Raw genomic sequence first — 16,260 nt, forward strand, 5'->3', positions numbered from 1 at the left:
TTCTTTCTTAAATCCCTTGTGCCTTTTTTAGCACCAATGGTCTCTAAGAGAAGAGATTCATTCATTTATTCATTATGGAGTTCTGAGATGCTAATAAATAATTCTATGCCCCAAAGCTATCACGGTAAAAGACAAAGTCCCTGGTCTTCAGGAGTGCATAATATAGTAGGAGAAAAATAAAAATAAGCAGAAAAGTGGGAGGATGAGCCCAGGAGTTCAAAGCACAGGGATTAGATTGATTTGTCAGAGTTCAAATCTTGGCAGCATCGCCCTTCTTCATTGTGAAGATTGAACACTGCATATTCCAAAGGCTGCCACTCATGGAGGCAATGTGTGTATAACCGCATGCAGTGGCCTGAATCTTGGATGCACCGCTTAGCTCTACACTCTTGTTTATTGAGTACTTGATAAATATTATTGTTAATAATATAATGTGGTGGTGCTGTTTTGGAGGCACACCTGGTCAGCTGTGGAAGTCTAATGCAGGCTGCACATTGATTCCCTACAACTGCTATAATGAATTACTATAAACTTGGTGGCTTAAAATGCATATTTATTCTCTTATGGAGGCTAGAGTTCTGAGATCAGTTTCACTAGGCAGAAGCCAAGGTGCCTGAAGGGTCTTGCTTCACCCAGGGGTTCCTGGGGAGGATCCATGCCTTGCTATCCAGATTCCCATGACTGCCAGCATTTCTTGACATGGGAGCATTATCACTCAGGCCTCTGCCTCTGTGATCATGTTGCCATCTCCCTGTCTGTGTATAATCTCCCTCTGTCTTCCTCTTAGAAGGACATGGAATTGCATTCAGGACTCAAAAAGATAATTTAGGATCTATTCTTCCCATCTCAGTTTAGATTAATCCTTAATCACATGTCCAAAGTCCCTTTATCATGTAAAGTGACAATAGCAAGTTCTAGGATCTAGGATCTGGATATCTTTGGGGACCATTACTTGGCCCCAAACAAGTTGCCTGATGAAACTTGAATGGATAGGAATGGAAGGTCAGAGATGCTTTCCTGAAGGAGCTGTTGGAGAGCATATTGGTAAAGATGGGCTAGGAGATCCAAAAATAGGAAACATTCAAGATTGACAGAGTGACAGAGCTGAGCCAGAGGATAATGGACCTTATTTCCCCCTTTTCAACTCAGGATCTTTTTAAAAAATGAATATTTAAGTTCTAGGATGCCAAGGAAACCCTTGAGCAAGTTAAATTTTTTTTTTTTCAAAATTAACTACATCTTCAGCGATGGTGGCTCCTCTACCTGCAAGGGCAGGAGCTGCTTGGCTAGTCTTACGGAGGCCCAGATATCCTCTGTTTGGTCCCACAGTGTCTTAAAAATTAACTTTAATCAGATGAAAATTTGGGAAAATGGAGAAATCTATATAATTACTTCCTAAACTATTTTGGTTTGTCTACAGATTCTTCAGAAGAGGCTCTAAATATATAATGGGTTTAATTTTTTTGTAGTTGTAGATGGACAGCATGCCTTTATTTTATTTGTTTCATTTTTATGTCATCTTAAGGATTGAACCCAGTGCCTCATCCATGCTAGGCAAGTGCTCTGCCTCTGAGCTACAGCCCCAGCCCCATGTATGTCCCCCCCTTCCCCCACACTAGAGGTTAAACCGAGGGACTGTCCACCACTCAGTTACTCCCCAAGCCCTTTTGATAAAGGGTCTCAGTTGACCAGACTGGCTTTTGACTTGTGATCTCCCTGACTCACCCTCTGTCTATCTAACAATCTAATATTCTCCCGGGTCACAAAAATTAAAATATTTTATACCCACATATTCTGTGTTGTATTAGATAACTCACTTGTAATTCTCTTGTAAGGAATTTTTATTTTTGCATCATTGAGTTTGCTATAAATTGTGGCTTTCTTTGTTGTTAAACAGGTGTTGGATTCAGTTACTACTACATATTCTAACTTCAAGAGCAACTTTTTGAAGCGCCTGTCAGCAGAGCTTCCTGTTGCCAGTAGCCCAATCGCCACAAGATGGCAGCAAAGGCAAACCGGGGACTTGGCCTGTTCCTTTGGAGCTGAGCTTTCCACCACTGACATCCCTGAATCCCTTCAATCAGTGCTGGGAACACCTGAGAAAGACACCTTGACTCCAGGTGAGCCTAGTTTTGAAATGTTAAAAGGAATGTATTCCTGAGAGAATCTTTGCCTTAAAGAACTATTTAATGTCATATCTAGTCAACGGCTTTTCCCTTTTTTTCTCCTCCCCTCCTCCTTTTTTTGGTCCCAGGGATTGAACTCCAGGTGTTTAACCACTGAGTCACATCCCCAGCCCTTTTTCTATTTTTTTTTTTTAAATTATGAGGCAGGGTCTCACTAAGTTCCTTAGGGCCTCTTGCTAATTTGTTGAGGCTGGCTTTGAACTCGTGATGCTCCTGCCTCAGCTTTACGAGTTGCTAGGATTAGAGGTGTACACCACCATGAGCCACCTTTTCCCTTCCTTTGAATAAGAAATTGATAAGCAAAATTTGCCACCTCTCATCTAGTGATTTAATTCCTGTTCTTCCCTTTAAAAACCCTAGTGAACATAATTTTTGACTATCAGCATTTTTATAAAGACAAATGTTGACAGTTGTGCCAATTCTTCTCAGTGAGGCACTGTAGTTCTACAGATTGAAAGGGAACCCAAATCATTTTAAACCAATGAAATTCCTCTGTAATGACAAGTATCAATTCTGAAATCAGCTGAATGCAGCGGTAGGAGATACAGGGTTAAGAAAGATCAGTGTTATGACTATCTTCTGAAAGAAATCTTTTGAGTCCCATTGTAATTGGGGAGCAGTTTTTATGCTGATTGTTTTAGGAGCATCTCTGGCTAAAATTGGGGGCTTTTCTTTTTTTTTTAGGTTCTAAATCAATTTATTGGTTATTTCTTAGTAAAACCTTATGTGAGAAATTTAAAATTTCAGACAATATGTATTAGTCAAGAAGATTTTACAAGAAAGTCCACTTTATTTTCTATTTAATTTAGTATTGGGCATTAACAGATAAATTGGTTTCTAAGTGTTTTGCTGCTGGTGTTTCTTTTCCTGGTTTCAGAAGTGTAAGGGACACATACAGAGAGGTTCATTTGCAGTTATGCTCGCCACAGGAAACCTGAGAGGTCCCTGCTTTCTTTGGCTGGTGGACTTGACCTTTTTGTTTATGATAGGGATGATTGTCAGTACTTGCATCCAAGTGCACTTTTCCTTTTTCATTTGAGGTTCTGAGAGCTAGCCTTTTCTACTTTATACCCTTATATAAATGGCACAAGGAAGAAAGCATGCATACTTTCTCAGGACAAGGAATAGGACATAAAGCTTTGAGGAACATTTCATGTTTTCAATCCCTCCTCCTCCTTTAACGTAACATAACACCTCTTAGATTTTGAATATCACAAGACTCTGGATTTTGAATATCACAGGTACCAGGCTCTGAGAACATTAGCAACATCTTACCAAGCCCATGGTTTTCCAAATGAAGAAGGGATTGTCACATTCAAAAGGCCACAATTTTCCAATGGTTTCCTGGCCCCTCGGATAAACAAGCAATATGGCATATATTTAGTCTTAGAGGATGCCTTCACAGGTTGCCAGTGCAGTTAAAAACCTGTTAAGGGCTGGGGATGTGGCTCAAGCGGTAGTGCGCTCGCCTGGGTTAGATCCTCAGCACCACATACAAATAAAGATATTGTGTCTGCCGAAAACTAAAAAATAAATATTAAAAAATTCTCTCTCTCTCTTTAAAAAAAAACCTGTTAAAAGGCATTCTCAACCTTGAGAAGGACACAAATGTGAAATAATTAATGCAAATAACACTTACTTCTGTTATTTTAACTTAGTATTACATTGATGCTATCTCACTTGACTTTTGCAACATTTCTTTGCAGTAGGAAGGGATGGGGGATGACAGTGATATTCTCATGATCATGCAGTGAGCACCAATGATTGACAACACAAAAATTTCCTGTAGTGATTTCTTGCAGGATGATCATAGTATGGGCAAATCAGATAGTCTTTGCACCATCTTTTAAAATTATTGAATTCTTTCCATCCATTCTTCAAATGTGCAAGCCTGTACTTTCTATGAAGAGGGGAAGCATTTCTACCACTGATGCTGCAGTTGGAGTCAGACCTTTAATCCAGCATTTCTTCCCTGATTCAGAGGTTACTAAAGCAGTTTCTCATGAGCATTCACTTATGAACCCAGTGCTCTGGGTAAGGCCCTCTCTCCTCCTTTTTCTTACCCCCATCCTGGGTTTTCATTCTGTTTTATTGTGGGAGATTCTGTGGTAAGACCTGCAAAGTGATTGTTATATTAAAAACCAAATTTAAAGCTAAGTGTCTTTCTTGTAGGAATCTACAAAGAGCCACTAAAGTTTCCTACCAAAGAAGGTTATGAAAGGAATAACTCTGCTCTCTGTGTTTGTGAGGCACCTCATGCTCTGGACAGAGCTGTAAAGGAAAACGTTGCCTCTAAAAGTCAGGTAGGTAAGAGAGAAAAGTGAAGATCCTACAGCTTAAGAAGCTTGGATAATTGAGTCTCAAATGTGAGTAAAGAGCTGCTTAGCTGCCCTTAAAATTCAGTAAGAAAAAAATGATAGATTATTGACAGAAAAAATTGAGCAAATGAATATGAATAGAGGCACTTCTTAAGAAAAAAAAATTCCACCAAATCATGTTGTTAGAACCAGTCAAAAAAGTGAAAATGAGGAAAACCATCAGTGAGGTAAAGATCAAAAATATAGCACAATTGTACATACTATGGTGTATATATATACATAATGTGGCATACATACATTTTATACATATATTTATATATATATACACACACATACATATATGTATAGGTGTTCATATATGTTCTCTGTGTGTGTGTGTGTGTGTGTATCTGTATCAATGTGTTAGAGCAGGTCTTTTGTTGGATGCCTTATTGTAGGGCATAGAGTGAGGGATGGTTACAGAATTCTACTGAGGTAATTAAGGATGTTGTTAGCCTCATGACTGGACCAGGTTATTTTTAAAAAGTGATTTTTATTCCATTATAGTTATACATGATAGTGGGGTTCATTTTGATGTAACCATACATGCTTAGAATATAATTTGCTCCATTTTGGTCCCTTGTATTTCCTCTTTCCCTTCCCTCCTCCCTTCCTGAATTCTACTAATATTCTTTCTGTTTATTTATAATTTTTTAATTGGTGCTTTATAGATATACATAAAGGTGAAATTCACCGGTATGTCCATATAATGTACATAGAATAATTTGGTAAGTATCATCCTACAGTTCTGCTCTTTTTCTGTCCCTTCTCCCTCTCCCTCCTCCCTTTCCCTCTAGTCTCCTGATCTCCCTTCTATTTTCATGGAATTCCTCACCCACTTCCCCCTCTTATTTTGCTCTAGCTTCCACATATGAAGTACCTGTTAGTATGTTGATTTTAATTCTTTTTTAAATAAAATATTTATTTTTAGTTTTAAGTGGACACAATATATTTTATTTATGTGGTACTGAGGATTGAATCAAGTGCCTCAAGTATACTAGGCAAGCACTCTACCACTGAGCCATGACCCCAGCCCCCTGATTTTAATTCTTTTGGATAAATACCAAGAAGTGGGATAGCTGGGCCCTCATGTGGTTCCATTCCTAGTTTTTTTTTTTTTTTTTTTTTTTTTTTTTTTTTTTTAGGAATCACTATACTGCTTTCCAATGTGGTTGTACTACTTTAAAGTCCTACCAACAATGTAGATGTATATCTTTCCCCCCACATTCTTGCCAGCATTTCTTATTATTTGTATTCTTGATGATTGCCATTTTAACTGGAGTGAGATGAAATCTCAATGTAGGTTTGATTTGCATTTCTCTGATTGCTAGGGATGTTGAACACTTTTTCATATTATCTGTGGATCATTTGTATTTCTTTTTTTGAGAAATGTTTGCTTAGCTCTTTTGCCCATCTAGTGGTTGTGTTATTTATTTTATTTTGGGTGTAAGGTTTTTGAGTTCTTTATGTATTTTGGATATTAATTTTCTGTAGGAGGAATAGCTGGCAAAGGTTTTCTTCCATTCTTCAGGATCTTTCTTCTCGCTCTTAATAATTTCCTTTGCTATTGAGAAGCTTTTGAATTTAGCATTATCCCACATATTGATTCTTGATTTTATTTCTTGAACTTTATAAGGGTCTTATTAAGGAAATTGGTGCCTGCACCAATATGTTGGAGTGTTAACCCTATGTTTTCTTCTAGCAGTTGCAAAGTTTCTGAGCTAATTTCTTTTTAAAATTTTTTAAAATTTTGATTTGTTATACATTACAACAGAATGCATTACAATTCATATTACACATATAGAGTGCAGTTTTTCATATCTCTGATTGTAAATTTCTAAGGTCTTTGATCTATTTTGGTTTGACTTTTGTCCAGGGTTAAAGATAAGGATCTAGTTTCATGTGTCTACATAAGGATAACAATTGTTCCCATCAGTTTATTAGAAATTTATCTCTGTGTCTTCTATTTCATTGATCTTCATGTCTATTTTAATACTAAATCATGCTGTTTCTTTTAGTATTATAACTTTGTAATATAATTTGAGATCAGGTATTGTGCAGCCTCCAACATTGCTCTTCTTGCTCAGTATTGCTTTGGCTATTCTGGTCTTTCATTCTTCCAAATGAATTTTAGGCTGCTTTTTCATTGTTTTTTTTTTTTTTTGATGGGGATTTCATTGAATCCATTTAATGCTTTTGGTAGTATGGCCATTTTGACAATATTAATTCTGCCTTTGTAAGAACATAGGAGGTCTTTCCAACTTCTGAGATCTTCCTCAGTTTCTTTCTTCAGTGTCCTATAGTTTTCATTGTAGAGGATTTATTCCTAGGTATATGTATTTTTTAGATTATTGTGAATGAGTTAGATAGTTTTCCCAATTTCTTTCTCAGCAGATTCATTACTGGAATATAAAAAGCTGTTGATTTATGGGTATTGATCTTATATCTTACTATGTTGCTGAATTTGTTTATTGGCTTTAGATGTCTTCTGGTGGATTTTTTTTTGAGACTTCTAGTTATAGGATCATACCATCAGTAAGCACACAATTTGACTTCTTATTTTCCTCTTTTTATCCCTTTAATTTCATTTTCTTCCCTGTTTGATCTGGCTATAGTTTTAAGGGGACATCTTTGTCTAGTTTTTGATTTTCGAGGAAATGTGTTCAGTTTTTCTCTAGTCAGTATGATGTTGGCTTTGGGTTTGTCATATAGAGCCTTTATAATGTTGAGATAAGTTCCTTCTACTTTTAGTTTCTCCAGCATTTTTAACATGAATGGGTGCTGGATTTTTTCAAAGGCTTTTTCTGTATCTATTGAGATAATCATATGATTTTTGTCCTTAATTATATTTAGGTGGTGAATTTAGTGATCTGCATATGTTGAAACAACCTTGCATCCCTGGTATGAAATCCACTTGTCTTCACAGTGTATATATGGATGACCTATCTAATTCTATCTAATGGTGATAAAGGTGTGTTGAAATCACCCTGGACTAGGTCATTAGCATCCACACTGATGCTTGAAATTTTTACTCTCCAGGCCCTCAAAAATTCCCTTTTCCTTTCTCATATCCCGTCTGGTAGTTGGTGGCAGAAAGGTTGGTGGCTCTGTAGGCTCATAGTGGTGTTGGAAAGATCTTTCTTACAGCAATTGTCATGCCAGCTAGTACATCACTGAGGGACCTTGGCAGGGGATAGTAGAAACTGTTTCACAGCTCTGTGTAGAGCATCTGTTGTCATGACCAGTAGGAAGTCAAAAAGCACCAAGTGTGGTAAAGACACTTTCTAGTAAACACATGTGTCTTCATGCAGTCCTCACTGATCACCTGGAGAATGTTTCTACAGTGAGGGCCTGACTAGCAGTGGAGTCTTTGAGAATTCATATTGGTGAGCTCTGGGTTGTTAGTTAAAGTAATAAGTAGATTTCACTAGTAATGAGCACCTCTGAGTAGACAGAACAGAGAAGCATGTGTGGGAAAATGCCTTTTTCAGCTTTGGGGATTCTATGGGATTCTGAATAAGTGAATCTGTAAAGAGTTACATTGAGGGGCTGAGATTGTGCTCAGTAGCAGAGTGCTTACCTCAAACATATGGGGCACTGGGTTCGAACCTCAGCACCACATAAAATAAGTAAATAAAATAAAGGTGTTGTGTTCATCTACAACTAAAAAAAAAAAAAGAATAAAAAAAAAGAGTTACATTGAACTACTACTGAACAGCAGGCCATTTTAGAAATGCTATTTAATATGAGTGGTTCTCACCTCAGGGTAATTTTGTGCCTCAGGGGGCATTTTGCAATGTCTGAGAATGGTTTTGATTGTCACAGGTCAGAGAGGGGCCTCCTGTGGGTAAAGGCCAGGGTGCTGCCAAGCAGTGCTTAGGATAGTTTCCACAACAATGAATCCTTTACCCCAAATGCATCTTTCTACCTTGGACATATATATAAAAAAAACCATGATTCATTGATGGGCAATGTTTATTATGTCCGATAAGACTGAGAGAGAAACCAAAATATTAAAAAAATGCCTGTCAGAGAGATTTTGGTCTGAATCATTGGAAATTTAGGTATTGCCATACATATGAGATGCTGTTGTGAAGGAACAAAAATGAATTTTATCTGCCTTAACTATTCATTAGTATGTTTTTAGAAAATTCCAATAAGATTTTTTCTTTCCATTTATTTATTGCTAATTGTCCTAGCTGGTTTTGATCTAAGTTGGATGAAGGAATGTCAGAAATGTGTTTTATATACTGGCCCAGTTTAATAACAATTTTTGTGCTCATGAAAATCTGGACAAATTTCTTAAGATCTCTGTCTGTATTTTAGTTGGTAAAGGTGTAATAGTATGAGATTGGTTTATAGGCTAAGTAGATTTTTAGGCTAAAAAATAAAAAATAATTTTAATTTAGCTGATTAATATCTGCTATAAGGGTTGTTGAGATTATAAACATATATAAATAAATATATAAGCAATATATATATTTTTATTAATCCTCAGCATTTTTTATTGAACAGTGATTAGTTAATAAATAATAGTAATTATTGTGGTGTTAGCTATAGCAATGTGTAATCTTTGAACTTCTTAGTGAATCATCAGTTATAACTCTGTATTCATTTATTGCATCTGAGATGTACAAGTGTGTTTCTAAAGATGCATTCTCTTTATGTGTGTTTATTTTCAGAAGTGCCCAAACCAACTATTTTCTTCCCAGAAAGTGGTTCAGAAAACTGATGGGAAAATGCAGCTCTGTGATAAATCCCAATGTATTTGGAAAGGTATGAGGCAAAGACTTTTCATTTGTCCTTCTTTCCTATTACTTTGCATCCTTCAATTCTTCCTTGTTTTAAAATATATTAGTTAAACGTTATTGTAAGATATGGATGCTTCTCATAATCCTCTACCTTAACCACCTCTACCCCAAGTTTTATTTATTTTTAATAAATAATTAAAATGACAGCAAATCTCTCTCTCTCTCTCTCTCTCTCTCTCTCTCTCTCTCTCTCTCTCTATTTTATTTATTACATGGTGCTGAGGATAGAACCCAGTGCTTTACCACTGAGCCCCAACCTCAGCCCACAAGTCCTGTTTTTCTAGAGGGTACCACTCTTAGCTTTTCCAGTGATTTTCCTGCTATTTACATATATTTTTGCATAATATTGGCAAACTTTTATTTCTTATAATTTTGGACTTTATCATGACCTCCTAGTATAGTAGATAAGAACTTGGTTCTCTTCCTGCTTCATTCTTTGGTTTCTGGACATGGCCACATCATACTTTTAAAAATCAAATTAGTAGTTGGTGTTTATATCATCTTCCTATAAAACTATATTCACCACCAAGCCAAGTAGTATACTATATGTATTCTTCTTTTTTAAATATAGCTTTGTTTTTCCTACTTGCCTCATTTAACAGATGTCCGTAAACTATTAATGTTTCCTCTAAATGCTCCAGTGTTTTTTTTTTAGAGAGAGAGAGAGAGAGAATTTTAAATATTTATTTTCTAGCTTTTGGCGGACACAACATCTTTGTTTGTATGTGGTGCTGAGGATCGAACCCAGGCCGCACGCATGCCAGGCGAGCGTGCTACCGCTTGAGCAACATCCCCAGCCCCTCCAGTGTTTTTTCTACAACTATTGAAAACATTTTCCATGCGGTTACTTTATTCTGTTTTCCTCAGTAACCTCCTTCTGAACCTGCTAAACAGGCTGCTTGTTCCCTTAGCCAATTGCACAGTTATAATCCTGGGACTTAACTTCTTTGATGTTAAGTCCATTATTTCTGAGAATGTCCTTTTTCTACTACTATACCTGATCCATAGTTCAAGTGGCTATAAATTCTAGTTTTGCTTAGAACTTTGAACTTTATTATGTTCTAGTATTAATTGTTGCTGATGAGCAGTCATATGTTATTTTAATTTCCAATACTTTGTATGCCATTATCATTTTCTCCTTGGATGCTGTTAGAAATATCTCTTATCACCAGTGCTCTAAAATTTCAGGATGAGGAAGCTTGGTATTAAAAAAAAGTACTCATGGGCTGGGGATGTGGCTTAAGCGGTAACACACTCGCCTGGCATGTGTTGGGTGCTGGGTTCAATCCTCAGCACCACATTAAAAAATAAATAAACAAAATAAAGATGTTGTGTCCACCAAAAACTGAAAAATAAATATTTAAAAAATTCTCTCTCTCTCTCTCTCTGTCTGTCGCTCTCTTCTCTCTCTCTCTCTCTCTCTCTCTCTCTCTCTCTCTTAAAAAAATTACTCATTGTGTTAGTTAGGCTTTCATTGCTATCATCAAAATATCTGACATGAACAATTTTGAGGAGGAAAAGTTTATTTTGGGCTTATAGTTTTAGAGGTTTAATCCATGGTCAGTCAACTCCATTACTTGGGGTCCAAAGTAAGGCAGAACATCATGGCAGAAGGGCATGGCAGAAGAGAGTTTTCAGCTCATGGTAGCCAAGGAGAGGAGGGGGGAGGGGAGTGAGAGGGGAGCAAAAGGGGGAACGGGGGAGAAACCCAGGGACAACATATAAAATCCTCAAGGGCACACCACCAGTGACTTACTTCCTCCAGCCTTGACTTACCTGCTTATAGTTACCACTCAGTAAACCATTCATATCATTAGTCCATCAAATGGATTAATCCACTGATTAGTTTATGACTCTCATAATCAAATAATTTCACCTCTTGCTTTTGAGGGAGGCCTCATATCCAAATCATAACATTCCACATATGGATTCCAAAAACTCATGTTCATCTCATAATCCAAAATGCATACAGCTTATCTCCAAGAGTCCATATAGTCTTAACAGTTCCAGCGTTGCCCAAAAGTCTAAGTCCAAAGTTTCATCTGAGTCTCAAGGCCAACTGTTGGTTGTGATTCTCTATAAAAATCAAAAAGCAAGTTATATCTCCAATATTTAATGGCAAAGAGTAAGCATTTCCATTTTAAGGAATAACATTCCCAGGAATAGGCACATAGAAAGAAGGGATGGGATCAAAACAAGACTGAAACCTAGCAGGGCAAACAAATTCTGTAGTTCCATGTCTGGCTTCTGAGACACATGATGGCAAGATATGATCCCCAGGGGGCTTTGGCAGCTCCACCCTTTTGATCTTGACAGTCACACACCACCTGATCTCTCTCTTAGACTGGCTCTGTTCACAGTTAGCAGCTTTTCTTGGTAGACTTTTCACTTTATTGGCATGCCTTAATTTATGGAGTCTCTGTTCCAGGTTTGGCATCCTTCTTATAGCTTCCTGCATTGCCTTCTCAGGGGCTACCTGCAGAGATTACAATACTGCCACACTCTGCCTGGCCTCCCAGGCCTTTATTTGAAATCCTTAACTCCAGCATTTTGCATTCCTGCAGAATCAGCAGTGACAGTAATCTCTTCAACAACCACACCTTCTTTGGTCCAATTTAAACATGATTTTTTTTCTGGCCAAACTGCAAGTTTTTCAAATATTTCTTATCTGCTTTCTGCTCCTGATTATCATAGTAAATTTAGTTAAAAGCCACCAGCAAAACCCATGCCACCACTTGAATGCTGTGCTGCCTTGAAATTTCCTCCACAAGATGAATTCATCCATCATTTTAAAATTCAGACTCACAGAAAGGACTTGGACAAGATGTAGGCAACTTCTTTACTAGAATGTAAAATGAATGGCCACTAGTCCAATTCCCAATAGATTTTTTCTCATGAAGCTTCATGAGCAGTCTTTAGTGTCTACATTCTGTTAGCATTCTGCTCTTCTAAACTTACACCAGAATTGACTATTAAGCTTTGCTTACAATAGTCTAAGTCTTCCCCAGCTTGCAACTCCAAACTTTTCTAAACTTCTCCAACAATTAGTTCCAAAGGTTTCTAAACCACACAGTCAGGTTAGTCACAATGATGACCTACTTCTCAGTACCTATTGTGTTACTCAGCTTTCAATTGCTGGGACCAAAACACCTGACAAGAACAACTTAGAGGAGGATAAATTTCAGAGTTTCAGTCCATGGTTGGCTGACTCCATTGTTCTGGGTTTGAGGTGAGGCAGAATATCATGGTGGAAGGGCTTGGTGAAGGAAAGCTTCTCAGTTTATGACAGCTAGGAAGCAGGGGATTGGGAGGGAAAGAATATGCAAGGAACCAACGATAATATATATATATAATCCCCAAGGGCACACCTCTAGTGACCTACCTTCTTCAGCTATACCTTACCTGCCTTCAATTACTACCCAGAAATCCATTCAAATTATTAATCCATCAATGGGTTGATCCATTGATTAGGTGACAATTCTCATAATCTAATAATTTCATTTTGGAACAGTTCTGCAATGCCTAACACCATGAGCTTTTTTTGGGGAAACACCTCAGGCTATAATACTCCTTGGTGAGCCTTTTCAATCTTAGAGATTCATAGTCTATAGTTCTTAAAAAGTATCTTTAATTATTCTTTAATTTATTCACTTTTGTTTAATTTTTCTGTCTGAAATTACTTCAAAAAATTTTTTGTAGTTATAGATGGACAGCATGCTTTATTTTATTTTTAGTGGTGCTAAGGATTGAACCCAGTACCTTACATGTGCTAGGCAAGTGCTTTGCCACTGAGCCCCAGCCCTCTTACTGAAATTATTATGTTGATCTTTCTGTATTGGTTTTCTCACTTTTCTATCTTTTTTGTTCCATTTTCACCTGTTTTCTCTCTCCTGAATTATTACCTCAGTCCTGTCCAACAGCCTTATTAAATCTTAATTTTGGTTATCCTAGTTTTAATTTTTAAAGAGTAATTTTTTGCAATGTCCCTTTTCAACAGTATTCTATTCATGTTTCTTGTCTTATTTCTCAAATAACATTATTTTATACATTTTCAGAGGTATAGATGTTCCTTGACTTGTGATGTGGCTATGTCCCAGTAAACTCATTGTAAGTTGAAAATAAATTTAATAAAACCAAACATAATCTATTAGTCTGCCCTACTTTAAACATCCTCAGAACACTAAATTAGTCTACAGTTGGGCAAGTCACCTAACACAAAACATATCTTATAAATAGAGTTGAAACTCTCATGAAATTTATTTGGAATACTGTACTGAAATGAAAAACAGAATAATGATGTGGGTAAGCTCTGATACCTTTGTAAATGTGAAAAATTATTAAGTAGAACCATTGTTAAGTTGCAGACCATCTGTGTTCCTGCAGTAGGAATTTATGAGTAATAATTTGGTGTAACGGTATAGCATTGTGAAGCTCTCATGCCTTTATCAGAAGCCATTTGGGTCACAGTGACCACAAATCACCTGGTTTGTCTTGGTTCCTATTGATTCTTTCATTCTCAGTTTGATGATAAATAAGTGGTTGAAGATGAAAAGACAGTGGTCTGTGGTTTGAACTTAGTGGAGTCTTTTAATGAGAAAAGAGAACAAAAGACGCCATCATGACTTAGGTAGTCCTGGTAAAATGAGCCCAAAGTGATAACTCTGTATGCTTTGGTACAGAAATAGAGAAAAAGCTAAAATCAATGAATCAACAAATATTTATTGACAAAGAATTAAAGGAGGGTGTATGTCCACTAGGTAAGCATGGGTGTGATGAACATTGATGTACAAAATTCACTTTAGTTTTAAAATCTCATGTGATAGAATAAAATGTTCAAGCCTGATGTAGTATTTCTGTGTGTTCCCCAGAAGACCTGTTATCTACACTCAAGTCTGGCACTCATGTACTTTTTATTATAATGTGCCACAGGATAATTTTTAATATTCTTGTTTAAATTAATATTGAAGTCATCTTCATTTTTATTTATTTATTTCTTTATAACTTTATTTTGTTTATATGTGGTGCTGAGGATCAAACTCAGGACCTTGCACATGTGAGGTGAACGCTCTACCACTGAGCCATAACCCTAGTTCCCCTCTTCATTTTTTTCCTCCCCAGTTCTTGGTACTAAAGTTTCTATAATAATGACCACTTTCTTTTTTTGCTTTGTATTCTATTAATACCTACAAGGATAAACATTATATTTTCAGACTTTTAGAGATATTTAGAACTTTGTTCTAAATGTTTGTTTTTTGTAGGTTGCCAATATGGAGTCGGAGATGAATTGTTTCATCTTAAAAGGTTCTGTGATAAAAACTATCCCATATGTCAACCAGAGGTGAAGATTCATCTTACTGGTCTTCGAAATGACTACTGTAAGTTATTGTTTAGATTGTGAATTAAAAAGTTGAATGAGCTGGGTGTGGTGGTGTACACTTGTAATCTCAGCAGCTTGGGGGGTTGAGATAGGAGAATCATGTGTTCAAAGCCAGCCTCAGCATTCAGCGAGGCCCTGAGCAACTCAGTGAGACCTGGTCTCTAAATAAAATACAAAAAAGGGCTGAGAATGTGGCTTAGTGATTAGGTGCGCTTGAGTTCAGTCCCTGATACAAAAAAAAAAAAAAAAAAAAAAAAAAATTGAAATGACAATATTTTCTGTGCTCTGGCATAAACTAAAAGTTTGAGGGGCTGGGGTTGTAGCTCAGTGGTAGAGTACCTGCCTAGCATGTGTGAGGCACTGGGTTCAACCCTCAACACCACATAAAAATAAAAATAAATTAAATAAAGGTACAAAAAAAGAGAGAAACTGAGAATATTAAAAAAAAACAAACTAAAAGTTTGATTCTGAAAGAATCAGATAGTCCTTGTGTCTCATATTCCAATGAAGTACCATGCAACTATGGTTAATGTAGTAATGTAGTTGTTTTTTCCTTGTGCAACTTCGATGTTCAGCAAAGGGTGTTATTTTATTGGTAGAAGAACAAGAGGATTTTTATTCATAAGTACTTTTTTTTTTTGCCATACTAGGGATTGAGCCCAGGTCCACTGTACCATTGAGTTACATCCCCAGACTTTTAAAATAATATTTTTGAGACAACGTATCACTAAGTTGCTGAGGCTGTCTTTGAATTTATGATACTTTTGCCTCTGCCTGCTGATTTGCTGGCAGTAATACAGATTTGTGCCATAGTACCTGGCTCATAAATACATTTTTGTTTTATTGTATTAGAATGAACTATACTAATGTTGGCCTATTCTTATGCATGTTTTAACATGGGTAAATCAAATCAGTTACCACATTGGATGTGCTTATTAAATGCCTAACTTATAATCTACTTAGGAAGACAGTACTAACTCACATGAAACTGATACCAACATAGTTCATTATTTATATTCCAATGTGGAATATAAATAATGAACTATGCAATATAATGAGCTATAATCAGTGAGCTCTACAGTTGTCCAGGAAGACTCTGGAGATATTCAGACTTCATCTGGGTCTTGAAAGATGGGTAGGATTTGTAAGTGTGGAGGGGAGAAAGAGAAATTTTGGTACTGCTAACAGCATGATCAAAGACAAAATATTGGTAATTAATGATAATTAATTGCAATGAAGACGCTACATTGGGGACTGGTGCATAGGTAGGTATGTACCTATCTATGCAGATCATGAAGAAATTCAAAAGTCAGGTATAGAAACCTATACTTGTTTGGGGACTTGTTGACTAGGAAAAATGTAAAGGAACATTCATGGTAGAATATACAGAAAGCATTTAGTAGCAGAGAATTACTAAAGATTAAGGGTCTATTTATACTCCATGAGTAAAAATACTGGGCAAGATGGATGAATTTAAGATGATTCTATGTTTTTGAAACAGAAGAGAGGTGATGACTCTGAAAGACAGG

General features: G+C 36.6%; 1 protein-coding gene across 1 annotated transcript in view; it reads left to right on the top strand.

Moving 5' to 3' along the window:
* The window catches only part of Cdc20b (cell division cycle 20B), a 48,587-nt gene that overhangs the window by 17,988 nt on the left and 14,339 nt on the right, over positions 1-16,260 (top strand). Inside the window, exons 3-6 of the mRNA XM_005319674.3 lie at positions 1,898-2,120; positions 4,359-4,489; positions 9,226-9,319; positions 14,613-14,729. Coding sequence (XP_005319731.2) covers positions 1,898-2,120; positions 4,359-4,489; positions 9,226-9,319; positions 14,613-14,729 — 565 coding nt within the window. The remainder of the gene's footprint in view (positions 1-1,897; positions 2,121-4,358; positions 4,490-9,225; positions 9,320-14,612; positions 14,730-16,260) is intronic.

The sequence above is a fragment of the Ictidomys tridecemlineatus genome, chromosome 1, assembly GCF_052094955.1.
Source record: "Ictidomys tridecemlineatus isolate mIctTri1 chromosome 1, mIctTri1.hap1, whole genome shotgun sequence".
Lineage (NCBI taxonomy): Eukaryota > Metazoa > Chordata > Mammalia > Rodentia > Sciuridae > Ictidomys > Ictidomys tridecemlineatus.